General features: G+C 37.8%; 1 protein-coding gene and 1 long non-coding RNA gene across 7 annotated transcripts in view; one reads left to right on the top strand and one right to left on the bottom strand.

The window, feature by feature from the left end:
• Nucleotides 1-11124: 11124 nt before the first annotated feature.
• LOC143408583 (uncharacterized) lies at nt 11125-13292 on the bottom strand. Its single transcript, XR_013092504.1, has 3 exons — nt 13244-13292; nt 12393-12488; nt 11125-11349 (listed from the first exon to the last, which is right to left on the bottom strand). It is a non-coding gene; the product is annotated as an uncharacterized LOC143408583 (long non-coding RNA).
• A 143-nt stretch (nt 13293-13435) lies between these two features.
• The window catches only part of Ankrd28 (ankyrin repeat domain 28), a 188048-nt gene continuing 173742 nt past the window's right edge, over nt 13436-27741 (top strand). For 3 of the 6 annotated variants that reach the window (XM_076842037.1, XM_076841927.1, XM_076842006.1), the window contains exon 1: nt 13436-13815. In XM_076842037.1, the coding sequence (XP_076698152.1) occupies nt 13789-13815 (27 nt within the window). In that variant the 5' untranslated portion in view covers nt 13436-13788. Of the gene's footprint in view, nt 13816-14364; nt 14450-14604; nt 14665-15749; nt 15837-27741 lie in introns of all 6 variants that reach the window. The other 3 variants (XM_076841951.1, XM_076841983.1, XM_076841911.1) reach the window with 3 other exon arrangements.

Genomic DNA, 27741 nt, shown 5'->3' with positions numbered 1-27741 from the left:
TCCCTCCCCACTTTTTATTTATTTTCTTTTTTCTCGTATTTTCTTTTTCCGGCTCTCTTTTTTCTCTTCCTTTCCTTGTTATTTATTTTCCTCCCTCTTACTCTCTCTATCCCACTTGCAACCCCCTAAATTTTACTATTCATAAGTAGGGTAATCTTATAAATACAGATAGGAATTTGAATCTATACATTCTTCCATAAATTACCCATCTATTGGTTAGAGCTTTCCAAAGTTACTAAGTTAGATTAACCCCATACCCTCACTCCTTTCTCCATAAACATAACATCCTATACCTGAAATTCAGTTTTCTTCAAGATACCAGAAACAGTATGCCTTTCATGAAACTAAAGACTATATTTGTAAACGATAATCAAAACCAACATTTGTAGACATAGAGTCTAGCTATAAATGTAGTAACAAGGAAAACGTGTGCTTAGATGATGTACTATTGATATTGAGAACTGTTAACATTGTCTTTCTCCACAAAAGGGAGACTTTGCAACCATACAAGAGCAATATAAATATATAGGGGGAAAATTCAATAACACAACAGTTTCACAAAGCAGAAAGAAACGTGAGCAGTATGAAAAGACAAGGAAAGAAAGGACCACAAGCAATGCAGGTCGACTCAACTTTAGAAGAGGTAATATCTGCAGCAGATGGAATGTCAGATAAAGAATTCAGGATTTACATGCTTCAGATGATCTGGAATCTCAAGGAAGACATTAGACACCAAAATCAGACAATGAAAGATCACTTTGACAATGAATTACATAAACAAATCCAAGAAGCAAAAGATCAACTATACAGGGAGATAGAGGTTATAAAAAAACAAACAAACAGAAATCCTAGAAATGCAGGAAGCAATAAACCAAATTAAAAACTCAAATGAGAGTACTACCAGCAGAGTAGAACACTTAGAAGATAGAACATCAGACAACGAAGACAAAGTATTTCAACTTGAAAAGAACATAGACAGCTCAGTGAGACTGTTAGGAAACCATGAGCAGAACATCCAAGAAATATGGGATAACATAAAGAGACCAAACTTAAGAGTTATTGGGATACAGGAAGGTACAGATGTCCAAACCAAAGGAATGAGCAATCTGTTCAACGAAATAATACGAGAAAACTTCCCAGACTTGAAGAATGAAACAGAATCCCAAATCCTACAAGCCTACACGACCCCGAATGTGCAAAATCATAAGAGATCCACACCTAGACACATTATAATGAAGATGCCCAACATACAGAATAAGGAGAGAATTTTAAAAGCTACAAGAGAAAGGAAGCAGATTACATTTAGGGGTAAACCAATGAGGATAACAGCTGATCTTTCAACACAGACACTGAAAGCTAGAAGATCCTGGAACAACATATTTCAAATGCTGAAAGAAAATGGGTTCCAACCAAGAATTGTGTATCAGCGAAATTAAGCTTCAGGAGGGAAGATGAAATTAAAACCTTCCACAATAAACAAAAGTTAAAAGAATTTACAGCTAGAAAACCAGCTCTTCAAAACATCCTCAGCAAAACATTACAGGAAGAGGAAATGGAAAATAACAATGAAAACCAACAGCGGGAGGTAGTACAGTAAAGGGAAAAAATAATCAAAGAAGAAAAACAAACCACGTTAAGTAACATAAATAAACAAATATGGCTGGAAGAACAATCCATATCTCAATAATAACCCTAAATGTTAATGGCTTAAACTCACCAATCAAGAGACACAGGCTAGTAGACTGGATCGAAAAAAAAGATTCAACAATATGCTGCCTACAGGAGATGCATTTGATAGGAAAAGACAAACATAGACTGAAGGTGAAAGGTTGTGAAAAATCATATCACTCATATGGACCTTGGAAACAAGCAGGAGTGTCCATACTCATATCAAATAAAATAGATTTCAAGCCAAAGTTAATCAAAAGGGATAAAGAGAGACACTACATACTGCTCAAGGGAACCATACACCAACAAAACATAACAATCATAAATATATATGCCCCAAACAATGGTGCAGCTATGTTCATCAAACAAACTCTTCTCAAGTTCAAGAGTCTAATAGACCACCATACAATAATTATGGGAGACTTCAACACACCTCTCTCACCACTGGACAGATCTTCCAAACAAAAGTTGAATAAAGAAACTATAGAACTCAATAATACAATTAATAACCTAGACTTAATTGACATATATAGAATAGATCATATACTATGTCACAGGGCAACTCTTAGAAATTATAAAGGAGTAGAGATAATACCATGCATCCTATCTGATCATAATGGAATGAAACTGGAAATCAATGATAAAAGAAGGAAGAAAAGGGGCTGGGGATGTGGCTCAAGAGGTAGCGTGCTCGCCTGGCATGCGTGCGGCCCGGGTTCGATCCTCAGCACCACGTACAAAGAAAGATGTTGTGTCCACCAATAACTAAAGAATAAATATTAAAAAATTCTCTCTTTCTCTCTCTCTCTTTAAAAAAAATAAAAATAAATAAAAATAATTAAAAAAAGAAGGAAGGAAAAATCACGCATCACTTGGAAAATGAACATAGGTTACTGAATGATCAATGGGTTATAGAAGACATCAAGGAGGAAATTAAAAATTCTTAGAGATAAATGAAAACACAGACACAACATATCGGAATCTATGGGACACAATGAAAGGAGTTCTAAGAGGAAAATTCATTGCCTGGAGTTCATTCCTTAAAAAAAGAAAAAACCAACAAATAAATGATCTCACACTTCATCTTAAAACCATAGAAAAAGAAGAGCAAAACAACAGCAAAAGAAGTAGAAGGCAAGAAATAATTAAAATTAAAGCTGTAATCAATGAAATTGAAACAAAAGAAACTATTGAGGAGGACATACAATCAATCAACAAGTAGATGAAAAAATGCTCACCATCTCTAGCAGTCAGAGAAATGCAAATCAAAACCACCCTAAGATACCATCTCACTCCAGTAAGATTGGCAGCCATTAGGAAGTCAAACAACAAGTGCTGGCGAGGATGTGGGGAAAAGGGTACACTTGTACATTGCTGGTGGGACTGCAAATTGGTGCAGCCAATTTGGAAAGCAGTATGGAGATTTCTTGGAAAGCTGGGAATGGAACCACCATTTGACCCAGCTATCCCCTTTCTCGGTCTATTCCCTAAAGACCTAAAAAGAGCATACTACAGGGACACCGCTACATCAATGTTCATAGCAGCACAATTCACAATAGCTAGACTGTGGAACCAACCTAGGTGCACTTCAATAGATGAATGGATAAAAAAAATGTGGCATTTATACACAATGGAGTATTACTCTGCATTAAAAAATGACAAAATCATGGAATTTGCAGGAAAATGGATGGCATTAGAGCAGATTATGCTAAGTGAAGCTAGCCAATCCCTAAAAAACAAATGCCAAATGTCTTTTTTGATATAAGGAGACCAACTAAGAACAGAGTAGGGAGGAAGAGCATGATAAGAAGATTAACATTTAACAGGGACAAGAGGTGGGAGGGAAAGGGAGAGAGAAGGGTAATTGCATGGAAATGGAAGGAGACCCTCATTGTTATACAAAATTACATACAAGAGGAAGTAAGGGGAAAGGAAAAAAAACAAGGGGAAGAAATGAATTACAGTATTTGGGGTAGAGAGAGAAGATGGGAGGGGAGGGGAGGAGAGGGGGGATAGTAGAGGATAGGAAAGGCAGCAGAATACAACATATACTAGTATGGCAATATGTAAAACAGTGGATGTGTAACCGATGTGATTCTGCAATCTGTATTCAGGGTAAAAATGGGAGTTCATAACCCACTTGAATCAAATGTGTGAAATATGATATGTCAAACTATGTAATGTTTTGAACAATCAATAATAAAAATTTAAAAAAAGATTTAAAAAAGAACAGCTACAATCCACTTATTTAGCAAGAATCCTGAATATAATGCACTTTTATTTATATGTTTATATATATAATATTCTTAGTTGCCGATATACCTTTATTTTACTTATTTATTTATATATAATGCTGAGACTCGAACCCAGTGCCTCTCACATGCTAGGCAAGCATGATACCACCAAGCCACAACCCCAACCCCTTGCACTTTTCTTGTCCTTGGTCAGGTGCAGTAGCGCACATCTGTAATCCCAGTAACTCGGGAGGCTGAAGCAGGAGAAGCTCAAAGTCAGCCCAAGCAAGGTATGGAGGCCATAGCAACTTAGTGAGATACTGTCTTAAAGTTTTTTAAAAAAGGTTGGGGGCTGAGGGTGTGGCTCAGTGGTTAAGTGCCTAGGTTCAATCCCCCAGTATCCCCATCCCCCCAAAATTGTCCTGATGTTTCACATTGAAACTCTAGACATTTCATTCTACATATCTGCTACTTTGTATCCTTTGACTTAGATCTCACAGTTTCTCCCCTGTTCCAGCCTCAGGTAACCACTGTTTTATTCTCTATCTCCATGTATAGCAATGGTCCACTTTATGCTTTGGTACCCGGAATTGAACCTGGGACACTAAACCACTGAGCCACTCCCCCAGCCCTTTTTATTTTTTATTTAGAGACAGGGTCTCTCTAAATTGCTTAAAGCCTCACTAAATTACTAAGGCTGGCTTTGAACTCACAATCCTCCTGCCTCAGCCTCCTGATCTGCAGGGATTACAGGCATGCGCCACAGTGCCCAGCTGCAGTTTGCTTTCAAAATGGACATGCTTCTTTCTCTACCTCTCCTCCAGCTCCTCCCCAATCTCTGCTCCTCCTTAATCTCAGGGGAGGGGGAGAACAGGATTACCTTTCTTCCCTATCTTAGACAGTTAATCTGTCTTTGAGTACATACCCACTTTAGGTATGAAGTAATTGAGACTTTAGGGAAGGTACCAGAAAATCTTGGAGATAACTATCTTCAAGATTTCAAGTGAATTACAACTCCAACAGAGAACTTGTGGAATGTAACCTTTGAATTGAATCACCTTTTTAAAAGCCCCCTGTTCCTGCTGATGGGCAGAATCACAGCCTCTGGGACAGGAGTCTCTGTGTTTCTCCTTTGCTAGCAAAACAATAAACCTTCTTTTTCTTTTTTTCTGAAAAGTGTGTCCTCATTATTGGATTGGCATCAGGGACAAGGACCAAGCTTTCAGCAACACATATATTTGACCTTTTTTCCCCTTAATTCTCTATATAAGTGAGATCATGTAATTTTGTTTCTTTGGCCCCTTTTCCTTAGCATAATGTCTTTCAAGTTCATCCATGGCAAATGTCAAGATCTCCTCTTTTTAAAGACAGAATAATATTCATGTGTATGTGTATGTATGTATGCTGTCATATTATTTCCAGTTTATTTATTAATCCACTGATGGATACTTGGATTGTTTTCATTTCTTGGCTATTTTGAATAATGCTTTAATGAACATGAGAATGCAGTTATCTTTACCAGGTGGTGACTTTTATTTCCTTTGGGTATATGTCCAGAAGAGGGATCACTGAATCATCTGGGTAGTTCTAATTTTTAATTACTTTAGGAACTTCCATAACGTTTTCCACAATGGCTCCACCAATTTACATTTTTCATAGTGTATAAGGGTTTCCTTTTCTCCACATCCTCACCAACTCCATCTATCTTCCGACTATTTTTAAAATAGCTATCCTCATGGGGGTACGGCGGAATCTTATTGTATTTGATTTGCATTTCCTTGATAGTGATTTTGAGCAGCCTTTCATAAACCTGTTGGCCATGTTTATGTCTTTGGAGAAGTATCTACTCAGGCATTTTGCCCATTTTAAAATAAAACATAGCAAAATATTTTAAATCAAATTGGGAGGTGTGTGCACAGAGTTAAGCATCCCTATAATTCCAGCAACTCGGGAGGCTGAGGCAGGAACAGTGCAAGTTCAAAGCCACCCTCAGCAATTTAGCAATGTCCCAAGCAACTGTCTCAAAATAAAATATAAAAATGGCCGGGGGTATGGCTTGGTGGTTAAGCAACCCTGGGTTCAATCCTTGGTACCAAGCAAAATAAAAATCAGGATATATATCTTCTTGCTGGTCTTATGCTCAGGTCTTTTATCCATCCTGAGCTGATTTTTGTGTACAATGCGAGGTTCCAATTTTATTTTGCATTTGGAAATAGGTTTCCCTGTGTCATCTATTAAAGATGCAGTCTTTTCCAATTGTACCTTTTTGGTGCCCTTTTCAAATAGTAGTTGACCATGTATGCTCAGATTTATTTTTCAGCTTTTTTTTTTTTTTTGGGTGGGGCAGTGCTGGGGGTTGAACCCAGGGCCTTGCGCATGCAGGGCAAGCACTCTACCAACTGAGCTATATTCCCAGCCCCATTTTTCAGCTATTTTATTCCACTGGTCTGTTGTCTTTCTTCCATTATCCCAGTGTTTTGATTATAATAGCTTTGTGGCATACTTTTAAATCAGTTAAGTATGATGCCTCCAACTTTGTTTTTCTCTTTCAGAATTGCTATGGCTATTTAGTGTGGTTCTATGAAATTTTAGAATTTTAAAAAAATGTGATATGCCATTGGGATTTAATTTATTTTTAAGTTGTAGATGGATAGCATGCCTTTATTTCATTTTTATGCAGTGCTAAGGATTGAACCCGGTGACTCACGCATGCTAGGAAAGCACTCTGCTACTGCCCAGTCCCCCCACTGGAATTTCCATAGGGATCGTATTGAATGTGTATATTGCTAGGAGTAGTAAGGACATTTTTTAAAAAATATTTTTTTGTAATTGTTAATGGACCTTTATTTATTTGTTCATATGTGGTGCTGAGACCCGAACACATGTGAGGCAAGTCCTCTACCAGAGCCACAACCTCGGCCCAGTATGGACATTTTTGACAATATTAATTTTTCCAATTCACAAGCACTGGACATCTTTTCATTTGTTTGTGTCCTTAATCTCTCTCATTGATATTTTAGAGTTTTCAATGTCCAAGTCTTTCACTCACTTGGTTAAATTTCTTCCTATTTTTTGATGCTATCATAAATGGATTATGTCCTTACAAAATTATTATTAATGATGAATTATGTATTTTTCCTTTCATTTCTGACAGCTTTTGCTCTACATATTTTGGAGGTACATTCTTTTTTTTATTTTATTTTTTAGTTGTAAATGGACACAATATCTTTATTTATTTATTTATTTTACATGGTGCTAAGGATCGAACCCAGTGCCTCACACATTCAAGTCAAGCACTCAACCACTAAGCTATGACCCCAGCCCCTGGAGGTCAATTCTTATACAACTTTTATAATGGTTATATTTTCTAGATTATTAACCCTTATCAAAATGTTTCCAGTAGTAATTCCTTATTTTGTCTGACATTACTATAACCACTGCACATCTCTTTTGGTTACTCATCTACTCACCATATACTCTTTCTTTTTTTTTCCCAATCTACTTCAGTCTTAGGTAGGTCTCTTGTAGGTGACATGGAATAGGATTTCACTGTTTATTCAGTCTAGTAAATCTACCTTTTAAATGGAGGTGCTTAGTCTATTTATATTTATAGTTACTGTCATAATTAGACTTTCTTTTACTTTTTCTTGGAAGGGATTCTGGTGATTGAACCTATGACCTCATACATGCTAAGCAGCACTCTACCACTGAGCTAGAAAAACCCTTAGCTCCTGTTTTGCCATTTTATTTTTTGGTACAGGAGATTTAATCCAGGACACTTTACCATTGAGATACATCCCCTTTATCACTGAGACATTATTTTGAGTCAGGGTCTTGCTAAGTTGCTGAAACTGGCAATCCCCCTTCCTCAGCCTCCCAAGTTGCTGGAATTACAGGTGTGTCACCATGCCCAGGTCTCTTTTGCCATTTGAATAGTTGTCTTCTATATGTGTACTTTTTATTCCAATGAAGTAATGGAATCACAATTTAAGTTTATGTAAATGCCAATATATTTGAAAACTATTCAAATGAAAACTCACTAAAGAATATGTACAAGTTCAGAAAAACTAAATGACTCATACTTCTATCATTCAAATATAATTTAATATTGTGATATACTTTCTACTAGGCTTTTAAAGTGTTTACGATTCATAAATTTGTGCCTGTTTAGAGTTTATATATTATGTATATACCTATGCATATATTCATCTTATACATTCTGTCATGTGCATTTTCCAACCAAAGAAGTGCCATCACTAACAAGGTGATACAGTGATCCTCTCAGAAATTATTGAATAAATGAATGGCCCTATTTTTGATATAACAGTACTTGTAAACAAATTGGACATCCGAGGGTTAAGTTGGAAGAAAATGTCTGAGAAGCACTTTCTGTGTCAGGATTCTTGGTGTGATTATACTTGATTTTAGCCCCTTACTTTGTAAAACAAAATAGGGAAAGCATTTTCTCGTTTGTTTGGATTCACCTATAAAATGACTGGACCTTGCGTCTTGGGACAGTGATGTGTTGTACACTTTTTTAGTATAGATTATGTATGTGTGTGCATATAATATCACATGATGTCAACCTTATTGATTTTGTGGTATTCAATCCTTTTCAGGCTCGTGCATTAATGTTTGAAGGTGCCTTTGCTAACTTCCTTAAATAGTTCCATGAAATTTTATTTTATGTGGTTAAATGTACACAAGTTTGTGACTATGTCTTCTTAGTAGATAGTTCCTTTTATGATTATGACATATTTATTCCCATCAATCCTTCCTGCCTTACATTTTTATATTAGATAAGCAATCTTTTGATTAATATTTTATTGATACATAGCTCTTTTCAAAATTCTTTCCCCAAACTCTTAAAATGTTTTAATCATATATCTTGCAAAGAGCACATAGCTATTTAAAAAAAAATCTAATTTGAATTTTTTTTTTTAAATTTGTACTAGGGATTGAATTCAAGGGTACTCAACCGATGAGCCACACCCCCAGCCCTATTTTGTATTTTTATTTGGATAGAGGGTCTCACTGAGTTGCTTAACACAGCTCCATTGCTGAACTGGCTTTGAAATTGTGATATTCCTGCCTCAGCCTCCCAAGCTACTGGGGATTACAGGCTTGTGTAACCGAGCCTGGTGTGTTTGTTTTTGTTTTGTTTTGTTGTTGTTTTTAATACAGTTCTAATCCATTTACATTTACTGTGATAAATTAACTGCCTTCTTTTTTCTTGCCTACTAATCCATTTACTAAGTTTTCTCTAGGCTTCCCCCTCTCCCTTTATAGGTTTGGAAGTTACACATTTTACTCTCTTATTTCTGTATCTTTAAATGTTTCACATGCACATTAGAAAATTGTTGTATTCAAGGCTCTCTAATTTTTTAAATAGCCTTTCTATCATAGGATGATTCACTAATTATAGATCCTACCTCCTTGGTACAGAAGTCAGAAGTGAAATTCCCTGCTTCTCTTGCAGCTAGGATGTAGGCCTGTGATTCAGGCTCTTCTAACTATAAGGACCCACTGAAATGTGATCCTGATGCTGACGTTAGGAGCAAATGAAGAAAAGTGGAACCCCTGACATTTGGTGCTTGGTGAGTACAGCAGCAGTTTATCAGACCATTTTTTACTCAGTTTATGGCACTTTTTCAAGCTTAGCCTAAGCTGTTTTTATTAGTTTTCCCAATGATTCTGTAAGCTGTTATCATTTTAAGAAATTCCTGCATGGATTCTTAACCAATATAATGGCTTGTCAAAAATCTAAAGTCAGAATATTTCACTTCATCTGAATAAAAGTTTAAAATACTTTAATTCTAAACTGCCTCTTACCCAAATCTACTATATTTCAAAGGCTCATATTTTAATTTCACCTAGTTTTAAAATTCCAAAATGCTATCACTTAAATACTACTGATTTACATTGACCAAGATATTTCCTAAATCATCTGTTTATCCTTTTCCCAACTTGTTTCTTTCTTCTAGACTTAGCTTTTCTCTGTTGGAGTATATTCTTTAAGACTTTCTTTGATGAGCATTTTTGAGTCTAAATTATGAAAACATGCTTAATTTGTCTTTTCCCATGAAAGACTGTTTAGCTAGTTATAGAATTCTAGTTTCTCAGGTAAGTCTCTCAATACTTCAGGGATATTTTCCATCACCTTTTGTAATCAAATGTTGCTGATAAATCTGCTGACCAGATGACTGTCATTCTTTTTAGGGGAATCTGACTTTTCTTAGTGGTAACCTTTAATATTTTCTTAGTGTATTTGACATGTTCTAACTTCACTACTATCTGCAGTGCTTTTTAAAAATTTGTTCCTATTGAGACTTAGTTTCTACCTTTTTATCTGATAACTCATATTTTTCAAGTCTGAAAAATTTACATTCACTATATTCTCTCCTCCATAAACTCTTTAGATATATGCTGTGTCTTCTAATGATATCCTCTAAGATCTCTGAACTCAGCCTTGCTGCTTTGGCAGTCAATTATATGATTTTCTTTTGTATTTTAGGCTCTTCATAAAAATCATTTTTATAAGAAAGGGATTATCTGGCTCAAAACCCCTCAACAGTTGTTCTGTCTTTTACCATATAAGTTGCTCTTTTGGCTGTCAAGTACCTCATACATCAAGGCCCTGCCATTTATTAGCTGGATAATCCTGGGCTCACTTAAACTCTTTGGGCCCCATTTTCCCAACATACAGAGATTAATGACAAATTTACATGAGGTAAAGCATGCAAGGTACAGATTAAGTGTCCAACATCTGTTAGTGCAGTAAATAAAATTTGGTGTGGTTGCTTATCTCACAGAAATTTCCCTGGTGGTCACATCTCTATTTGTCATTTATTTCAGTTATGAATTCTGAAAGAAGGCTACCATTACTTCCAAGATCTGGCAGTAATGATTGGCTGAGGAACTGGCACATGGATCCAAATCAACCAATCAGCTACTTGTTGAGACTTGATAGGAATACTGGCTCTTTTATGACTTCAGACTATTTAATGTATGAACAGAGTTGCTATTTTTTAGTATAGGAGAATAAAAGTGACATGTAGAAAAAAGGGAGAGATAAAGGAGAAAAAAAAAATTAGTGACATCATTTAAATACCTAGCACCATTGACTTCCATGATGTTGCACTTTGCAGTAATGTAGATTCCTTTTAATACTTAGATATGTTATAATAAGCAGGAATAATCTAATAATAAAAAATTACCAGAGTTTGAACATGAATATTATTTCATTTTATTGCTCAATTATATAGGTTTTTTATTTCTATTTTCCAGAGTAGTTGTTACCCTCCTACCAGCCATGGAAATATAGTTGCTGCAATACTAATATGAAATTTGAACAGTCCTTCAGAGTTACCAGTCTTACATATCATTATCTTGATTGTGTGAGATGAGTAGGCCACGTAATAAGCTTAATTCTTGACAAATGGTGACACTGAAACACAGAGAAGTTAAACAGTGTTCAAGGTGAAGAAGGGTGAAAACCCAGTTAGATCTAAAGCATCCTCATCCTCTGTCAGGACAGCTCATAACTACCATGATGCAGAGATAGTGCACATTTTCATTAATTACTGTTAATTAGAAATTTTCAGAAGAGTACTGAAAAGTTTCATTAGCTCAATCACAAAACCTATTAAAATGTATATTCAGTCTATAATTTAAATTTATACTCTCAAAAACACTTGTGTTCCTAAAAGTCAATCTTTGCCATGCCCCTAATCAAGCTCCTGTTGCACTTTTAAATTCTGGAACTTTAACCCAGAGAATACTGGAGTTGGGTGTGTGTTTATGTATGTATTAATTCCTGGCTCAACATCCAGTGTCTAAGCATATGTATAATTGTGGGTGAATTCTTATACCTTCTAAGGTAGAATTCTATTGGATACAGCACATGGGTAATTATTTACAAAAGTGACTTGTAATCACAAACTACTCTAGTAATATTGTTACAATACTTTTGTTTTGGAGAACACAAATGCCTTCACAACAATAATTCATTCACCTTCACTGAATTGATAAGTACAGGTTGGGTGACAAATAGTATTTTATCTGCCAGAATTGGCAAAGTAAAGGAGAAAGGAGTTAGGTATTTAAAAGAAAGCAAAGCAAGAGCCATTTGACTTTCTTTTTAGCCTCATCATAATGGTAACATTGCAGTTAAGAGAATTCCTCCATTTTAATTAGGAAATATCTATGATGAAGAATGTAATTTCAACATGGATATATCAACAGAGTCATGACATGGATATATCACAGAATAATGAAAGGATTGTACTACTAATCATTGGTGCTTTTTTAAGTGCAGCATTACAATAAACTGACAGTCCTGGTATAGGTCCTCATTTCTCTAGATTGCCATTAGGCTCAAATCGATCCTCTATATAAAGTCTGTCCCAAGAGAGACAAGTGATGTAGGGAAAAGGGGGAGTTTTAGAAACCAAGCCTGACGTCACACTTTTGTGTTCTAACCATCTGTACCTTTTTAAACTAGGGGCTGGAGCCGCTCAGGCGGAGAGACACAGGCGCACAACAATGTTCTCCCACACAAGCCTGGAATGGCAACTGAGTGGCTGCCTAAGAAAGAAAAGCCGTTTCAGAGCTGTGGGGTGGCGTGGGGGTGTGTGTGGCTGGGTAAGAGAGTCATTCCTCTTCTCCATCCAAGGATGCTATTTATTGGAAATCCTGCCCATCTCCCCCACCCCACACACACACCCTTTAAACCGTTTTGATGTGAAAGAAGAAAGGAAAAAATATGCAAGACTGGCAGGGAAGCTTTGAGGAGGAGAATCGCCAGCAGCATTGCTTTGGATATTGGGTCTGCGGGCAGAAAAAGGGTTCCGGCGTCCACAACCTGTTCGGCTTTAAAGACGACGCCCTTCCGTTCAGCGTGCTAACCCCCTCCCCTCACTCGCTCGGTCCACCGCCGCTGAGAGGGTAGCAGCCACCCTGTGGCCACCTCTCCCCCCACTCCCCTGGCTCCTTCATCTTCCACAAACTCAAAAGGCGCATTCTCACTGTCCTTCTACATGCGAGCCCGGGGCTCACCCCTCTCCCCTCGCAGCTCCCCGCAGGTGCCCATCTCTCACACGGTTTCCGGCCCCTCACCAGGATCCTCAATCCTCCCCAGGTCTAGGGAAGCGTCTCCACTCAGGTTCCACGTGCAAATCCTAGGTTGTTACCCCGCTTTTTAGTTTCCCCCACCTCCAGCCACGGGCTCCGCCCACCCTGCCTGGGGCGCGCGCCCAGACGCCGGGACACCTGGCCGCCCCTCCCCCGGCCCCGCTCTCCTCCCGACTCCCCCGCCCCATGCACCGCAGCTCCGCGCCCACCCCTCGCTGCTTCCTCCTCTTCACCCCCTCCCTTCGCAGGAGGCGAGGACTGGGGAAGCGGGGGGGGGGGGGGGCAGAGGGAGCGCGGCGGCGTGGCCAATGGGCGCACGGCTTACTCTGGCCTCTCCCCCGCGTGGCCGCCAATCGCGGCGGGCGGTGGTGGTAATATTGTGGAGTGGAGTTTGGATGCCGCCGCTGCCGCGGGCTGGAGCGGCGCGGCGGCGGGGGCTGCCAGGGTATTTCGGGAAGGGGGCGTGAGGAGGCGGTGGCGGCAGTGGCGGGGACTGCGTGTGGAGGCAGCCCAAGGAGAGAGAAAGAAAGGAAGGAAGAGGGCGGGGAGTGCTTTGAGGAGGAGGCGGGACGGCCAAGCTCCTCACCTCTCGGCGGCGGCGGCGGCGGGTGTCCGGGGAGGCGGTGCCGCCCCCTGCCCGCGGTCTCTTCAGCGCAACCGGTCGCCGACCCGCTGGCATCGGGCATCGGCCGAAGCTACTGGGGCGGGAGCAGTGGGCCGGGCGGAGGCTGGAGTGGGCGCGGAGGCGACCGCCATGGCGTTTCTCAAACTCCGCGACCAGGTAGGTGAGGGGCGGCAGGGCGGGATCGCGCCGCTTGGGGAGGAAGGGAAAGAGGCGGGCCAGAGGTGTGGGCCGCCAGGGCGCCCGCTCGGCAGTGTTGCTGCGAGGGAAGCCGGGTCCTGGGCCGGGGAAGGGCGCCAGGCTGCGGGCTGGGTCCGCGAGCGACTTGCTTGTCAGGGTAGCTCGGGCCCGGGTAAGCCCACGTGCCGCCCAGGGTCTCGCCGCCGCGAGAGAGGGGCGGGTTCCGCGCTCGCCGCCCTTGCGTCGGGCGCGCTGCCGGGTAGGCGCCTCCTCTTGCCTGCCAGGTGAGGCTCGGGCCTAACAGGTGGCTTTCCCCTGCCAGGCTGTAGCTGTGCTGGCGGCCGTGACCTGGGGTCACGACCTTGCTCTCCTGTTTGCTTCGTGATATAGTTGGAGACATTTACTCTCTCCGGGAAAGAAAAAAATAAAAACTGGTTGATTCAGCTAGGGACTAGTTGGTGTGTAAGTCCCCAGACTTGTTTTCTTTTGACATTTTGTGCACCATCTTGGTTACTTTTCTTGACTTAGGAAGAGCTGATCTAATACCCGAAGTGCTAGAGACAGTTGGGGACTGAAAAGTACTTTGTGTCTAAATCGCAACTATACCTGAAAGGTTAGTACACCTAAAAACCTGGGGAGAGATGCAGACGTTTTCTGATATTTGTATCTGTCTTTTAAGGAAATGAAAAATTAACACGTGAAATTTACTGAGTCGCGGGAACTTAATGATGCTGAAAACTTATTTTTGCTATTTGTTTTTCTGAACAGAAGATATTGAACAGATTTGAAGGGAAAGTAACTTGCATACGTTGGGAAACTGTTCTGAAAGTGAGTACCCCTTTTTACAGAAACAATGGGGTCTCTTAGCAAATAGCATACCTTAAATTATGAATACAGTTAATACCATGACTTCTCACTTCCAAAGGGATTTTATCTTTAGAGTAATGATTGGCCCTATGTATCATTTCGTATCAGGAGAGCTTTAGCTGGTGTTAATAACATCAGGGCAAGATGTTTTGAAAAACTGTTTAAAATTTATACTTTGTGTTTCAAGTTAGATATTAAAAGTCATTGTCCAGTATGTTAACCACTAACAACATGTGACAACTTAAATTTAACTAAAATAAACTGAGTTCCATAGTTATGCTATTCATATCTCAAAAGCTCAACCATAATAGCTATTGATTATTGTATTGATCAGGACAGGTAAAGAACACTTAGGGTGTTTCACAAAGTTTTATTATTTACCTGTTAATAACAGGTAAAGCACAGTTAAAGTATAAACCTTATCTAATTCCCCTACAGTCAGTGCACATTATACTCTAAACAGAATGAAACTCAAAGTCTAGGTTTTCTACTAACTTTTTTTATCAGTTTAGTGGAATTTTGTGCTTTCATTTCTATTTCTAGTCCTTTGCTTTTGAAAGAGTTTTTTTTTTTTTTTTTTTGTGCTGTAGATTATTGTGTGCACTAGGAATGCAGTGGACTTTTAGGAGGACATCCTCTTTTATTTGCCATAAGATTTAAGCAGAAATAGGATTTCAGTTGGAAATGAAGTTGCATCTTTGCACTTGAGTATTTAGAAATTACAATTATAGAGCAGTTGTGATACTACTCCAGTTTTACATGATGTCCACTTACAGTGGTGACACTGTTCTTTAAAATATAATCTGTAAATTTGAGAATACTTGGACAAGTTAATTAAATGGGATGACTAGGAGAAAATAGAGAGGTTTATCTCTATCCTATCTGGTTTTTCTTTTGAAAGATTTTGAGAAATGAGTTTGTTTTGCCTGGTTTAAAGGGAATAGCTGTTTCTAGCAATATCTTATATGTTGATATTTTATTAACTGTTAGAAGTGAGAATAAAAATGAAATGGAATGCAAATACTCTTAACTTTTCCCATCTGCAGGAAAAGCAGTTCAGCTAGATGAATTACTTTATTTGGAGGAAAGGAGGAGAAGATCTGGATAAGTACACAGAATTTTAAACGTGGAAGGTACTTGATACAGCTTCTATCTCAAAAGCCTTATATACACTTGAGATAGGAAGTAGTAGAATCTGCTTTTCTAGGTCTGTTTTATTATTCACCTTGTATTTTGTTTTCTTTTGGCTTGTAAAACATTGTTTAATACAGAGAAGCTGCAAGTGGGGAAGAGTTTTCTTTGTGCAAGGAAGCTTTAGTTCTTAAATATGAAACAAATGAGTAAATAAAGGAGTTCTCCTGTCCATTCAATTTGAATTAGAACAGTATTCTCTCATTTTATGCTGACACATAATGGGTATAAGAAGTAATTACTGTCCTACTTTCTGTTTACCTGTAGATGGAAATAATTTTTAATTGTAAATAAAATGAAAATAATTTGTTTTCTGTCTGTAGGAGTTAGGCACATGATTTTTTTTTCCCCTGAATTATTTCACTTTGGTTTATACAACATGAATTAAGATTCAAATGTCGGGTGTTATTTCATTAGGTGTCAATGTCATAATTTTTATTTTTTTCAATTAGTAAAAAATAATCATCCATGATTACATTGAAATTTTCAGCAGTAATAAGAACAGTAGAAGGTTTTTGTTTAGATTAGGAATCACAAACTCCCAACTGGGAAACTAAATGACAGCTAACACTTGGCTTTATTTAGTATTTAGAAGAAAATGATGAATGATAGAGATGATGACCATGGGGATCAAGTATGTTAGTTGCTGCTCTCCTCCAGGCCTTTGTTGCTCTGCAGGTGTAATAGTAGTTTTAGAATACAAATTTTTTAAGAAGCCAGTAATCCAAATTTTTACGCAAAATCTGTAAATGTTGGCAAGTTGATAACCACCAATGGCAGTCAATTCTGTGATTCTAAAAAGGGGCCAGTAAGAACTAGTTTGTAACTGCTAATTTAGACGAGTTAGAGAAAACAAACTACAAAATAAAATTCCTATTAAAAACAGTTTTCAGGACTGGGGAATGTAGCTCAGTAGTAAGAGTACTTGCCGGGGATGCACGAGACATTGGGTTCAATCCCAGCACCAAAAAAGAAAAGTTAACAACAGTTTAAAATAGGAAGCCAAGCGTGGTGGTGTCCTCCTGTAATCCCAATAGTTCAGAGGGCTGAAGAAGGAGTTTCACAAGTTCAAAATCAGTCTCAGCAATTTAGCTAGGCCCTAAGCAACTTAGCAAGAACCTGTTTCTAAAAATAACTAGTCAGTCAAGGTGGCACACAACTGTAATCCCAGTAGCAGCTCCAGAGGCTGATGCAGGAGGATCAGGAGTTCAAAGCCAGCCTCAGCAAGGACAAGGCACTAAACAACTCAGTGAAACCCTGTCTCTAAATAAAATACAAAATAGGGCTGGGGATGTGGCTCCGTGGTTGAGTGCCCCTGAGTTCAATCCCTGGAACCCCACAAAAAAATATAAAATGGCAAAATGATCATAAATTTTTTTCCCCTTCTTTGTAATGCCTGTGATTGAACCCAGGACTTTGTGCATGCTAAGCAAGTGTTCTACCATTGAGCTACACCCCCACCCCCAACCCCATTCATAAACTTTTGTATCATATTTGAAGAGTTCTTTTAAAAAAATTCATGTATATGTCTTTTTACTTACAGCATATATGTGTAATCTTAGTATTTATTTCTGTTTTCACAGTTTGTTTTAAAACTGGAGTTAAACTTTGTTTGTAGTAGTACTAAAGGATTATAGCTTTTTTAAAAAATATTCATTTATTTTTTTTAGTTTTCAGCGGACACAAAATCTTTGTTTGTATGTGGTGCTGAGGATCGAACCCGGGCTGCACGCATGCCAGGCGAGCGCGCTACCGTTTGAGCCACATCCCCAGCCCGCTTTTTTTTTTTTTTTTAAGTGGGGGGGGAGAGAGAATTTTTTTCAATATTTATTTTTCAGTTTTCGGTGGACACAACATCTTTATTTTATTTTATGTGGTGCTGAGGATTGAACCCAGCGCCCCGCGCATGCCAGGCGAGCGCGTTACCCCTTGAGCCACATCCCCAGCCCCTATAGCTTTTTTTTTTTGTATTCTTTTCTTTTGCCCATTTGTATATAGTAAGTAGGTTTCTTGAAGTCTTGTTTTTCCCCATTAAAATTTTTTTGATTGCTGCATAAAGTACATATTTATGGAGATACAGTGTGACATTTCGGTGTATAGTACAATGTATAATGATTACGTCAGGGTGGTTGTGTAGCATTCATTCACCTTAAATATTTACCATTTCCTTGTGTTGGGAACATTCAGAATCCTCTCTCTTATTGGTTGTAGAAATATAGAGTTGTATATTTCATTTTGCTATAGAAATATAGAAATATTTTGCTATAGCAAAATAGAAATAGATTTATTATTGTCAACCTTAGCATACTGTTATGGAGCTTTAGGAGTCATTTCTCCTATCAAACTGTACTCCTGTATCTGTTAACTATCCCTTATCACCTCCCTTGCTTTCCAGTCTCTAGTAACTACTGTTCTCTCTAATCAAATCAGCTTTTTAAGCTTTCATGCAAGTGAGAATATGCAGTATTTGTCTTTCATTTGATTGTGTGTGTGTGTGTGTGTGTAGGAGCCATCTTTGTGTGTTCCCTTCTAGATTTGGTTATTATGTGAGGATTCTTTATATGTTGATGGTGTTTTGGTTTTGAACAGGGTTGACATATATCAGTGAGTAAGTGTTGAATGAAGGAGAATAGAAATTTAAGCACGATTTTGGATAGTAAAAAGTTCTCACATGATCAGGTACTTGCTAAGAGTGGAGACTTGTTTGACCTTTCAGTAAGGTGGCAGAGAGAGAGAGAGAAAAAAAAAATTGAGAAATCTTACTAGATTTATAGAACGCATGAAATGCTTAAAGAACACTGGTGCCCACCTATTTATCAAATGTCTCCCTGCTTTGTGCTAGAGACTGCAGGGTCTAAAGAAAAAGCAGCTACCTTCTCTGCCTGTAGGGGGTCTTATGGCTAGAAGAGGAGAAAGACATATAAATATAGGGTGTAAGAGATATTTCAGATGAAAAGGTTTGTCGAGTTGAAGGAAAACATGGAGCCTGTTATTTGAAAATGTTGATGAACAAGCAGTTCAAAAGTAAGTACCTTGTTTTAGTCTGCTTTTTTGCTGCTGTGACCAAAAGATTGACAAGAACAATTTTAGAAGAGGAAAAGTTTATTTGGAGTAAGTACCTTGTTTTAGTCTGCTTTTTTGCTGCTGTGACCAAAAGATTGACAAGAACAATTTTAGAAGAGGAAAAGTTTATTTGGAGCTCATGGTTTCAGAGGTCTCAATTCATAGCTGGCTGACTTCATTCTCAGGGTCTGAGATAAGGCAGAACATTATGGTGTTCTTCCTAGTGCCACTTCCTGATCTGCCTAGTTCAGGAAGTGGCACTAGGAATCAGAGAGAGACCTGTGCAACCAGAACAAAATATAAACCAAAAAGCATACCCCCAGTGACCCACCTCCTTCAGCCACATCCTACCTGCCTGCAGTGACCACCCAGTTAGTGGATTAACACACTGATTATGTTAAGGCTCTCATAACCCAATCATTTCACCTCTAAACTTTCTTACATTATCTTACACATGAGCTTTTGGGGGATACCTCATATCTAAACCATAACATCCCTCCTGTTTTCTCACTTTTTGGATATCTTGTTTATATAATACAGATTACAACCTGGTGGGCTCCATAACTGATGGGGATTACATGTTTTAGAATTCAGAAAGTATCAGTTATAGGGAGAGAAATCTTATGGCAAAGGAGAGAGATTTTAGGTTCACCAGAAGGATTTGATGATATTGAAAGCAAACAGTTGTACTTGAAAGCAACAAGAGGGAACTGTGAAGTTAAGCCAGAAAAGAGGATGATATTCCTGTTTTTTGGGTAATGAGGATATAGTCCTGACTGGTATAATTGAATGGATGGGAGTTAGATTATCTCAGTACTAAGTACATTATGAAGTACTTTGACTATGAGGCTAGAATTTGATGATGAGAAGTAATAGCTGGGCCTTCTTAAATAGGAGCCCATGGGGGTTTTAGCAATAATGTGCATATAGTGCACTTTTCTAAATAGGGTTTATGGGTTTTATTGGGTCCTCAAAGGGTTTCACGACACTGAAAATTTAAATAACCACTACAGGTTTTAAAAGGGTAGATTACAAAAGATGGACAACAGGGACCCCCAAGATCAGTGAGGTAAATGATTCTATGGTTTAAAACACAAAATATTTTAGTACAAACTGAGCACATTAAATACTGAGCAGGGGGAATGAATATCTTGGAAAGATTCCTTATAGCTGTATTGATGGCTTACAGATCTGTATAAATTAGAGTGTCCTGTTTCATAGTCCCACTAGGATAAATTAAACTTTGAAAATATACTTAAACATTGGTTATGGTGATTAAAAAATAGTAAATAATCCAAGTAATTAGATTTGGGTTGCACAAAGTTTTCTAGCATTTTGTCATGTCTTGTTTTTCTAGTCTTATCTAAAGTTTATATTCAGTCAGTGCTGGGATGGGATGAGATGCTCCTGGAAAATGCTCTGTGCCTGGAGAAAATAGTTCAGAATTAAGTCTTGATCTAGGTAATGTCTCCAATAGGTCAAAGCAAATCAATCATACTACTCATTTACAACCAAAATAATGAAATCTCCGCTTAACTTAAACCAGTAAAACTTTAAACTGTTATTGGGATATGGTGTATAACTATAGTTGAAATAATGAAAGTAAAATTTCCACTCCCATCCTCCACAATTAGTATTTAGTTATACAGGTGTGCCTTAAGTGATATATGGATTTGGTGTTCCAGATCACTCCAGTAAAATCAATAGCTCAATAAAGCAAATCGCATGGATTTTTTGGTTTCTCAGTGTACATGAAATGTATGTTTACACTTAGTCTGTTAAGTGTGTATTGTGTTATAGCATTATGTCTAAAAAAAAAAAAAAGTGTATGTACCTTAATTAAAATACTTCACTGCAAAAAGATGCTGACGATCATATGAGATTTTGAAAAAATTGTGCCAATAGACTTGTTTACCATGGTTGCTACAGACCATCAAAGCAGACTTTAGTGAAAAGGCTAGTTTTGCCTAATAAATTTAAGTTCAAATTTTTAGTTGACAAGGGTTTATTCATCTGAATTTATTATAAACTTAAAGGCATATCTTTCCTACACTTAAGAATTTAGGGCCATAGATAATATTAAAACATGCAGCACAGGACAATCAAAATACTTTAAAAAGGGAAATCTTCTATTGTGTACAATGAATCAAAAAGCATTCTGATGTCATATATGCCTTATTAAAATAAATAAATTAATTTAAAAAGAGGAAATTTTGTTTTTTAAGATTTTGACTTTTATAGGTCACTTAATTAATATTCCCATATTAAGTTTAACATCTGCTTGTCAGTTTCTGCCAGAAAGACAGTTGGAATTTTGACAGGTATTGTGTTTAATCTGTACATCACTTTGGGAAATATGTTGTTTTCTTACTATGTCTTTTAGTCTGTGAACAAGGGATGCTTTCCATAAGATTCTTTAAATTTTTTTAATGATCTTGTAGTTTCTAGGTTATAAGTTTTGAACTGTTTGTTAAATAAGTTGCGAGGATTTTTTTATGCTTATTGGAAATTAATTTTTAAAATTTTCACAATGTTTATTGCAATGTATAGAAATACAGTTCCTTTACATATTGCTCTTATATCTTGCAACTTTGTTGAGCTCATTTGTTAGTAGAAATGGGTTTTTAGAGGATACATGAGACTTTTCTATATAGAGAGTATGTTATCTGTAATTAGAGAGATAATTTTACTTCTTACTTTTTGATCTCTGTGTTTTTTATTTCTTCTGGCTTACTTGCCCAAACTAGAACCTCCAGAATAATGTTAGAAATGGTGGAGAGTTGGACACCCTTGTGTTGATCATGATCTTCTGTCTGTCTTCTCTAAGTATGATGCTACCAATGAGTTTTCGGTAAATGACTTTTATTAGGTTGAATAAATTTCCTTCTATTCCTGGTTTGTTGATTGGTAAATTATTCTTCTTCTTTTTTTTTTTTTTTTTTTTTGCGGGGAGATGGGTACCAGGCATTGAACTTAGGGGTCCTCGACCACTAAGTCACATTCCCAACCCTATTTTGTATTTTATTTAGAGACGGGTCTCACTGAGTTGCTTAGCACCTTGGCTTTTTGCTGAGGCTGGTTTTGAACTCTCAGTTCTCCTATCTCAGCCTCTGAAGCTGCTGGGATTACAGGCATGTGCCACCATGTCTGGCTGTTGATTGGGAAATTCTTAAACATGGATATTAAATCAAGTTCCCATGTTGGGCATTGTAGGTTTTTGAATAAAATGAAAGCTTAGGAAGGAACAGTATCTTGGTTTCAACCAAGATCACATTACTCACAGAACTTTCCCATTCTGAAAACTTCCAAATATTATTTCTTCAATGGCAAGTCCCAAATGTTATGTTTTTAATTAGGTTCAAATTTCTTTGACATTTGCCTATTTGATAATTTCAGTTAGCTATATGTATGCTACCACCCCCAATTTTTTTTTATTGGTTGTTCAAAACATTACAAAGCTCATGATAAATCATCTTTCATACATTTGACTCAATTGGGTTATGAACTCCCATTTTTACCCCAAATACATATTGCAGAATCACATCGGTTACACACTCACCTTTTTACATAATGGCATATTAGTGACTGTTGTATTCTGCTACCTTTCCTATCCCCTACTATCCCCCCTCCCCTCCCCTACCATTTTCCCTATCTACCTCTTGTGCTGTTGTTCAATTCTCTCCCTTGTTTCCCCCCCCTTTCCCTTCACAACCTCTTCTATGTATTTTGTGTAACATTGAGGGTCTCCTACCATTTCCATATGTTTTCCCTTCTCTCTCCCTCTCTCTCCCCCCAATCATCTTTGTTTAATGTTAATCTTTTCCTCATGCTCTACCTCCCTGTTCTGTTCTTAGTTGCTCTCTTTATATCAGAGAAGACATTTGGCATTTGTTTTTTAAGAATTGGCTCGCTTCGCTTAGCATAATCTGCTCTAATGCCATCCATTTCCCTGCAAATTCTATGATTTTATCACTTTTTAGTGCTGCGTAGTACTCCATTGTGTATAGATGCCACTTTTTTTTATCCATTCATCTATTGAAGGGCATCTAGGCTGGTTCCACAGTCTAGCTATTGTGAATTGTGCCTCTATGATCATTGATGTGGCAGTATCCCTATAGTACGCTCTTTTAAGATCCTCAGGGAATAGTCCGAGGAGGGCGATAGCTGGGTCAAATGGTGGATCCATTCCCAGCTTTCCCAGGAATCTCCATACTGCTTTCCATATTGGCCTTACCAATTTACAGTCCCACCAGCAGTGTACAAGTGTACCCTTTTCCCCACATCCTCGCCAACACTTATTGTTGTTTGACTTCATAATGGCTGCCACTCTTTACCACCCCAAATTTAACATGACTGTTTAGGCATTTATTTGATTCTGATTTTACTGTGTATTAGGTGCTATGCCAGACTCCAAAGGACCTAAAAATGTGTTTGAAGAATTGTCAAAGAATACCTAGGGTTGCAGTATAGGGCACTTGGTGTGTCAAGAAATTACCATGTTGGAGATAGAGGCCAAATCATGAAAATCCTGAGCTCTAAAGAGATAGATCTTTATTCTGAAAGCAGTAATGAGCCACTGAAAGATTCAAAGTAGGAAATCAGTATAAGATTTGTATTTTGAATGAATTATGAAAAAGAGATAATATAGAATATGAATCAGTATGTTGAGAGTGAAACTGGAAGCAGGAGAACTGGTGGGAAGTTAAATCCATTTGAAAAGAGGTTTGATCTAAGACACTGGCAGTGGGGATGGATTCTAGAAATATTTTGGAAGTAAAATCGATAGGACTTGCTGACTGGATTATAGGGACTGAAGAAGAAGAATGAGTCTTCAGTGACAACTAGGGTTTTGAATAGGAGACCTGAGTGGATAGGGCATTGCTAGAGGAGGAGTTGGTTTGAAGGGAGATTATTTGATTTTGGAAATATTGAAGTCCTTGTAGAACATCTAAATGGAGAAATATTGTTATTGTGGGCAGTTAAATGTGAAACTGGACTCAGATAAGAGTATTTTAGGTGGTGATTGAAGTGAATGAGGTCACTGAGAGAATGGGAAGAACTCATGGCCAAGGAGGATATAATAGACAATATTATATTGTCTATGGAATGAATAGATGAAAATATATGAAGTGCTACTAGAGTTAAGAAGAAAGCCTTGAGAGACTGATGTCACAGGCCAAAGTTGTACCTGTATTCTTTTAAGCTTGAAGGTTTAATTAAAATTTTACACTTTTTAGTTTTCCTTTTATCTCAGTACATTGTTTTAAGCTTTTCTGTGAAAATGTTTTTCCTATTTGCTGCATGCTCTTTACTTCCTAAGCCACTATTTCCCAATTTGGGCACACATCAGACTCACGTGGCAAGCTTATAGATTCTTGGGGTTCAGTTAGACCTGCTGAATGAGAATCATCCTGGATAATGCTCTAGACTTAGTATTTTAAAATCTTCTGGGCTAGGGATATAGCTCAGATGGTAGGGAGAGTGCTTGCCTTGTATTGACAAAGCCCTGGGTTCTAATTCCCAGCACTACAAAGACAAAAACAGAGATGGGGCGGGGATGCTGGGGTTACGGCTCAGTGGTAGAGCACTTAACTAGCATTATGTGAGGCACTGGGTTTGTTCTATTCTCAGCACTGCATATAAAATAAGTGAATAAAATAAAAGTCCATCAATAACCAAAAAAAAAAAAAAAAATCTGTGATGAAGATTAGTTTTGTTCTCTGCCAACTTTTTTCTTCTGTGCCCCAAACTAACTTAAATTTACTACCCCTTTTTGGATTTGGAGGTGGCCATATGTTTGAGATCTGGTAATAGACAGTTAAGCAAAAGTGTTGAGTGTCACTTTAACCTTGGCAAATACAAACCTACCTTGAGTAAATTCTCTCTGCCCCCACCTATTGCTAGATAAACTTTGGAAATGATGAGTTAAGAGCACTAAACTTCTGTCAGCCTGGGTCATCTCCAGCCTCCTCAGGTCTTTAGGTGATCATTAACAAGGATGTTTGGACTTTGTGTAAGCATGAAACATACTGTTGTGTTATATCATAGTTTGGGGATGTATTTATTATAATAACCACTTTTATTTTAATCAGTACATTTCCTTAGATTATTGTTCAAGGATCAGAATTAGGGAACCATTGCCCTTGGTTACCTTTTGTTCTAATTTTGTTTTTAAACTCGATGTATAGGAAGTCTTCAGCTGTTGACTTTAGACCTTTCATGTGTTTTGTTTGTACTAAGTTTAATAGAAGTGGTTATAATTAACATTCTTCTTTTTTTTTTTTTAAAGAGAGAGAGAGGGAGAGAGAATTTTTAATATTTATTTTCTAGTTATTGGTGGACACAACATCTTTGTCTGTATGTGATGCTGAGGATCAAACCCGGGCCACACGCATGCCAGGCGAGCGCGCTACCACTTGAGCCACATCACCAGCCCTCTTATTATTTTATTAGATAAAGATATTTATATGTTTACTACCTATTAAACCTTGATACTGGGGATACATCTATGTTTAAAACAAGGTCTCTACCTCTTAGTATGGAATAAGAGGGAATTAGATAAGGGAATTATTTTACCTGTGCTTTGGGGACATTAAGGTAGAAGTGGTTAATTGAGCCCAAGGGTGAAGTTGGGAGGGTTACTTGTTTATCAAAATGGGATTTTACTTACTAATGTTCTTGTGGTATTTTTCTCTTGTCTTTAGTGGACTGGAGCCATACATAGGCTAAATAAAATGTCCTTTTAGATCTACAAGTGCATTTTTTTGATAATTTTTATTACATGGGAATATTTTGATTGAGCATGTGCTTTTTCTTAATCTCTAACAAAAAACACTGCAAATCTTAGTCCTGATACAAATTATATTATTAAAATTTTCTTGCAATTAACTAAAGTGTTGTTGTTCTTTTTGTTTTTTTGTTTTTAAAGAAGTATCTTATTGCATTTTCTTTTCTCCAATTACATTTCAGGGAAATTTTAGATATAGTGAAAGTTAGGAAGGTCCTACTTATTATCTTTGGTAATAAGTTCTTAATCAGTATGTGTGTGGAGGTGGTTAGGTAAATTTCTATACTGAATAGCTTTCGGAATGGTGAGGTATTTCCCAACTTTCTTTTTTTTTTTTTTGATAGGTTTTATGCTAGGCAGTGTGTAGCTCCAGAGTATTAGACTGAATGTGCCAAGAGTGAGATGAGAAATGTTAACATGGGCAGTGGACAACCACATCTGAGAGAAATAGGTGTGTTCCTGGAGTTAGTTTGACTTGGGTGTTAACAAATAGCTGACTTAGGGGATGTATAAATAAACTGCAACACTAGGGTAAACAGTGAAATTTAAACTGAGTGAATAGACCAGAAGAGCAAGTGTAGTATTGTCAAGTAGGTCTGATAAGTAACCTAAGCCAAGGTTTAGGAAGGTAGTTAGAGGGCTGGGGATGTGGCTCAAGCGGTAGCGCGCTCGCCTGGCATTCGTGTGGCCCGGGTTCGATCCTCAGAACCACGTACAAACAAAGATGTTGTGTCCACCAATAACTAAAGAATAAATATTTAAAAATTCTCTCTCTCTCTCTCTCTCTCTCTCCCTCTCTCCCTCTCTCTCTCTCTCTCTCTCTCTCTCTCTTTAAAAAAAAAAAAAAGAAAGGTAGTTAGAAACTAACAGGTCTGTGAGAGCTTGAATGATTCAAATAGAGATGTCTAGAATTAAGAGACTTCAGTAAATAATGCTAGGGAGCTGTAACCTTTCAGATATTCTCATTTGATGCTATAGCAAGGACAATGAGAGAAACCTGGTTGGACTGTTTCCAAATTGAGAAACTTGTCAAGAGGGTCAAATGAAATACAGGATATATGTACTGTAGAAGGTCAAGGATTGTAGGTTTTCTGTCCTTTGTAGAAGCAAAAGGGGGAAAAAAGGTATGGGGGATCTCATGAAAATCTAAGGGAGATCAGTAGAGTAGATGAAAAGGAACCAAGGAGAGGGAGAAGGGGAAATACTGGGAAATGATATTGGCCAAGTTATATTGCCTTATTTTGTGCATATACAAATATGTAGCTATGAATTGAACCATTATGCACAATTATAATGTACCAATAAAAAACATGGAAAAATGTCTCTAATCAGTTTTTTTTTTTGTAGTCATTATTAACAATATTCTCTTTTCTGAGTCTTCCAGATTCTAAGTTATATGAACTCTTAATCTCCTTTTCTTGTTCCTTTAGCTCCATGGAGCCATAATTTCAAAGTTGGAATTTCTTTCCCTAACTACAGCTTTTTTCATTGCCTGTTCTCCCACTTCAGCCACAATGAACCTGAGCCTTGCTGTTTTGGAACCTATTGCATATAGTTTGTTAGGTTCAACTTGGCCACATACTCACTTTTTAGAAAACTTGACCTCCTGATTTGTTTATAGTAATGTTTTTTAAAATGTGGATAGCTCTTATTTGTGTGTTTATTAAGACTTTATGTGGGTGACCTGTCTACTTTGATTACCAGATGTTAACTGACAATTCTTTGCCCCCAGTCCAGACTCAAGAGGGTAGGTAGCCTGGTATGATAGACATGGTTATCCAACTCCTGCTTTATTCTCATTTCCATCGGGCCAATTTTGGGATATCCAACTCATACTTTTGCAGCCCTTTATATTGATTATTCTGTAGCTTTGTTTTTTGTTTTGCTTTCTTCAATACTCATTCCCCTTTCCTTCAACTGTCACCCTACCTTTAACTACCTTTTAGCTTTTATTTCTGCTTTCTCACTGCCGCCTCTCTCCCTTTAGTCCTTTTGGC

Source organism: Callospermophilus lateralis, chromosome 1 (genome assembly GCF_048772815.1).
Source record: "Callospermophilus lateralis isolate mCalLat2 chromosome 1, mCalLat2.hap1, whole genome shotgun sequence".
NCBI classification, from domain to species: domain Eukaryota; kingdom Metazoa; phylum Chordata; class Mammalia; order Rodentia; family Sciuridae; genus Callospermophilus; species Callospermophilus lateralis.
Note: the sequence above shows the minus strand (reverse complement) of the source record. Positions and strands in the feature narration are given on the sequence as shown.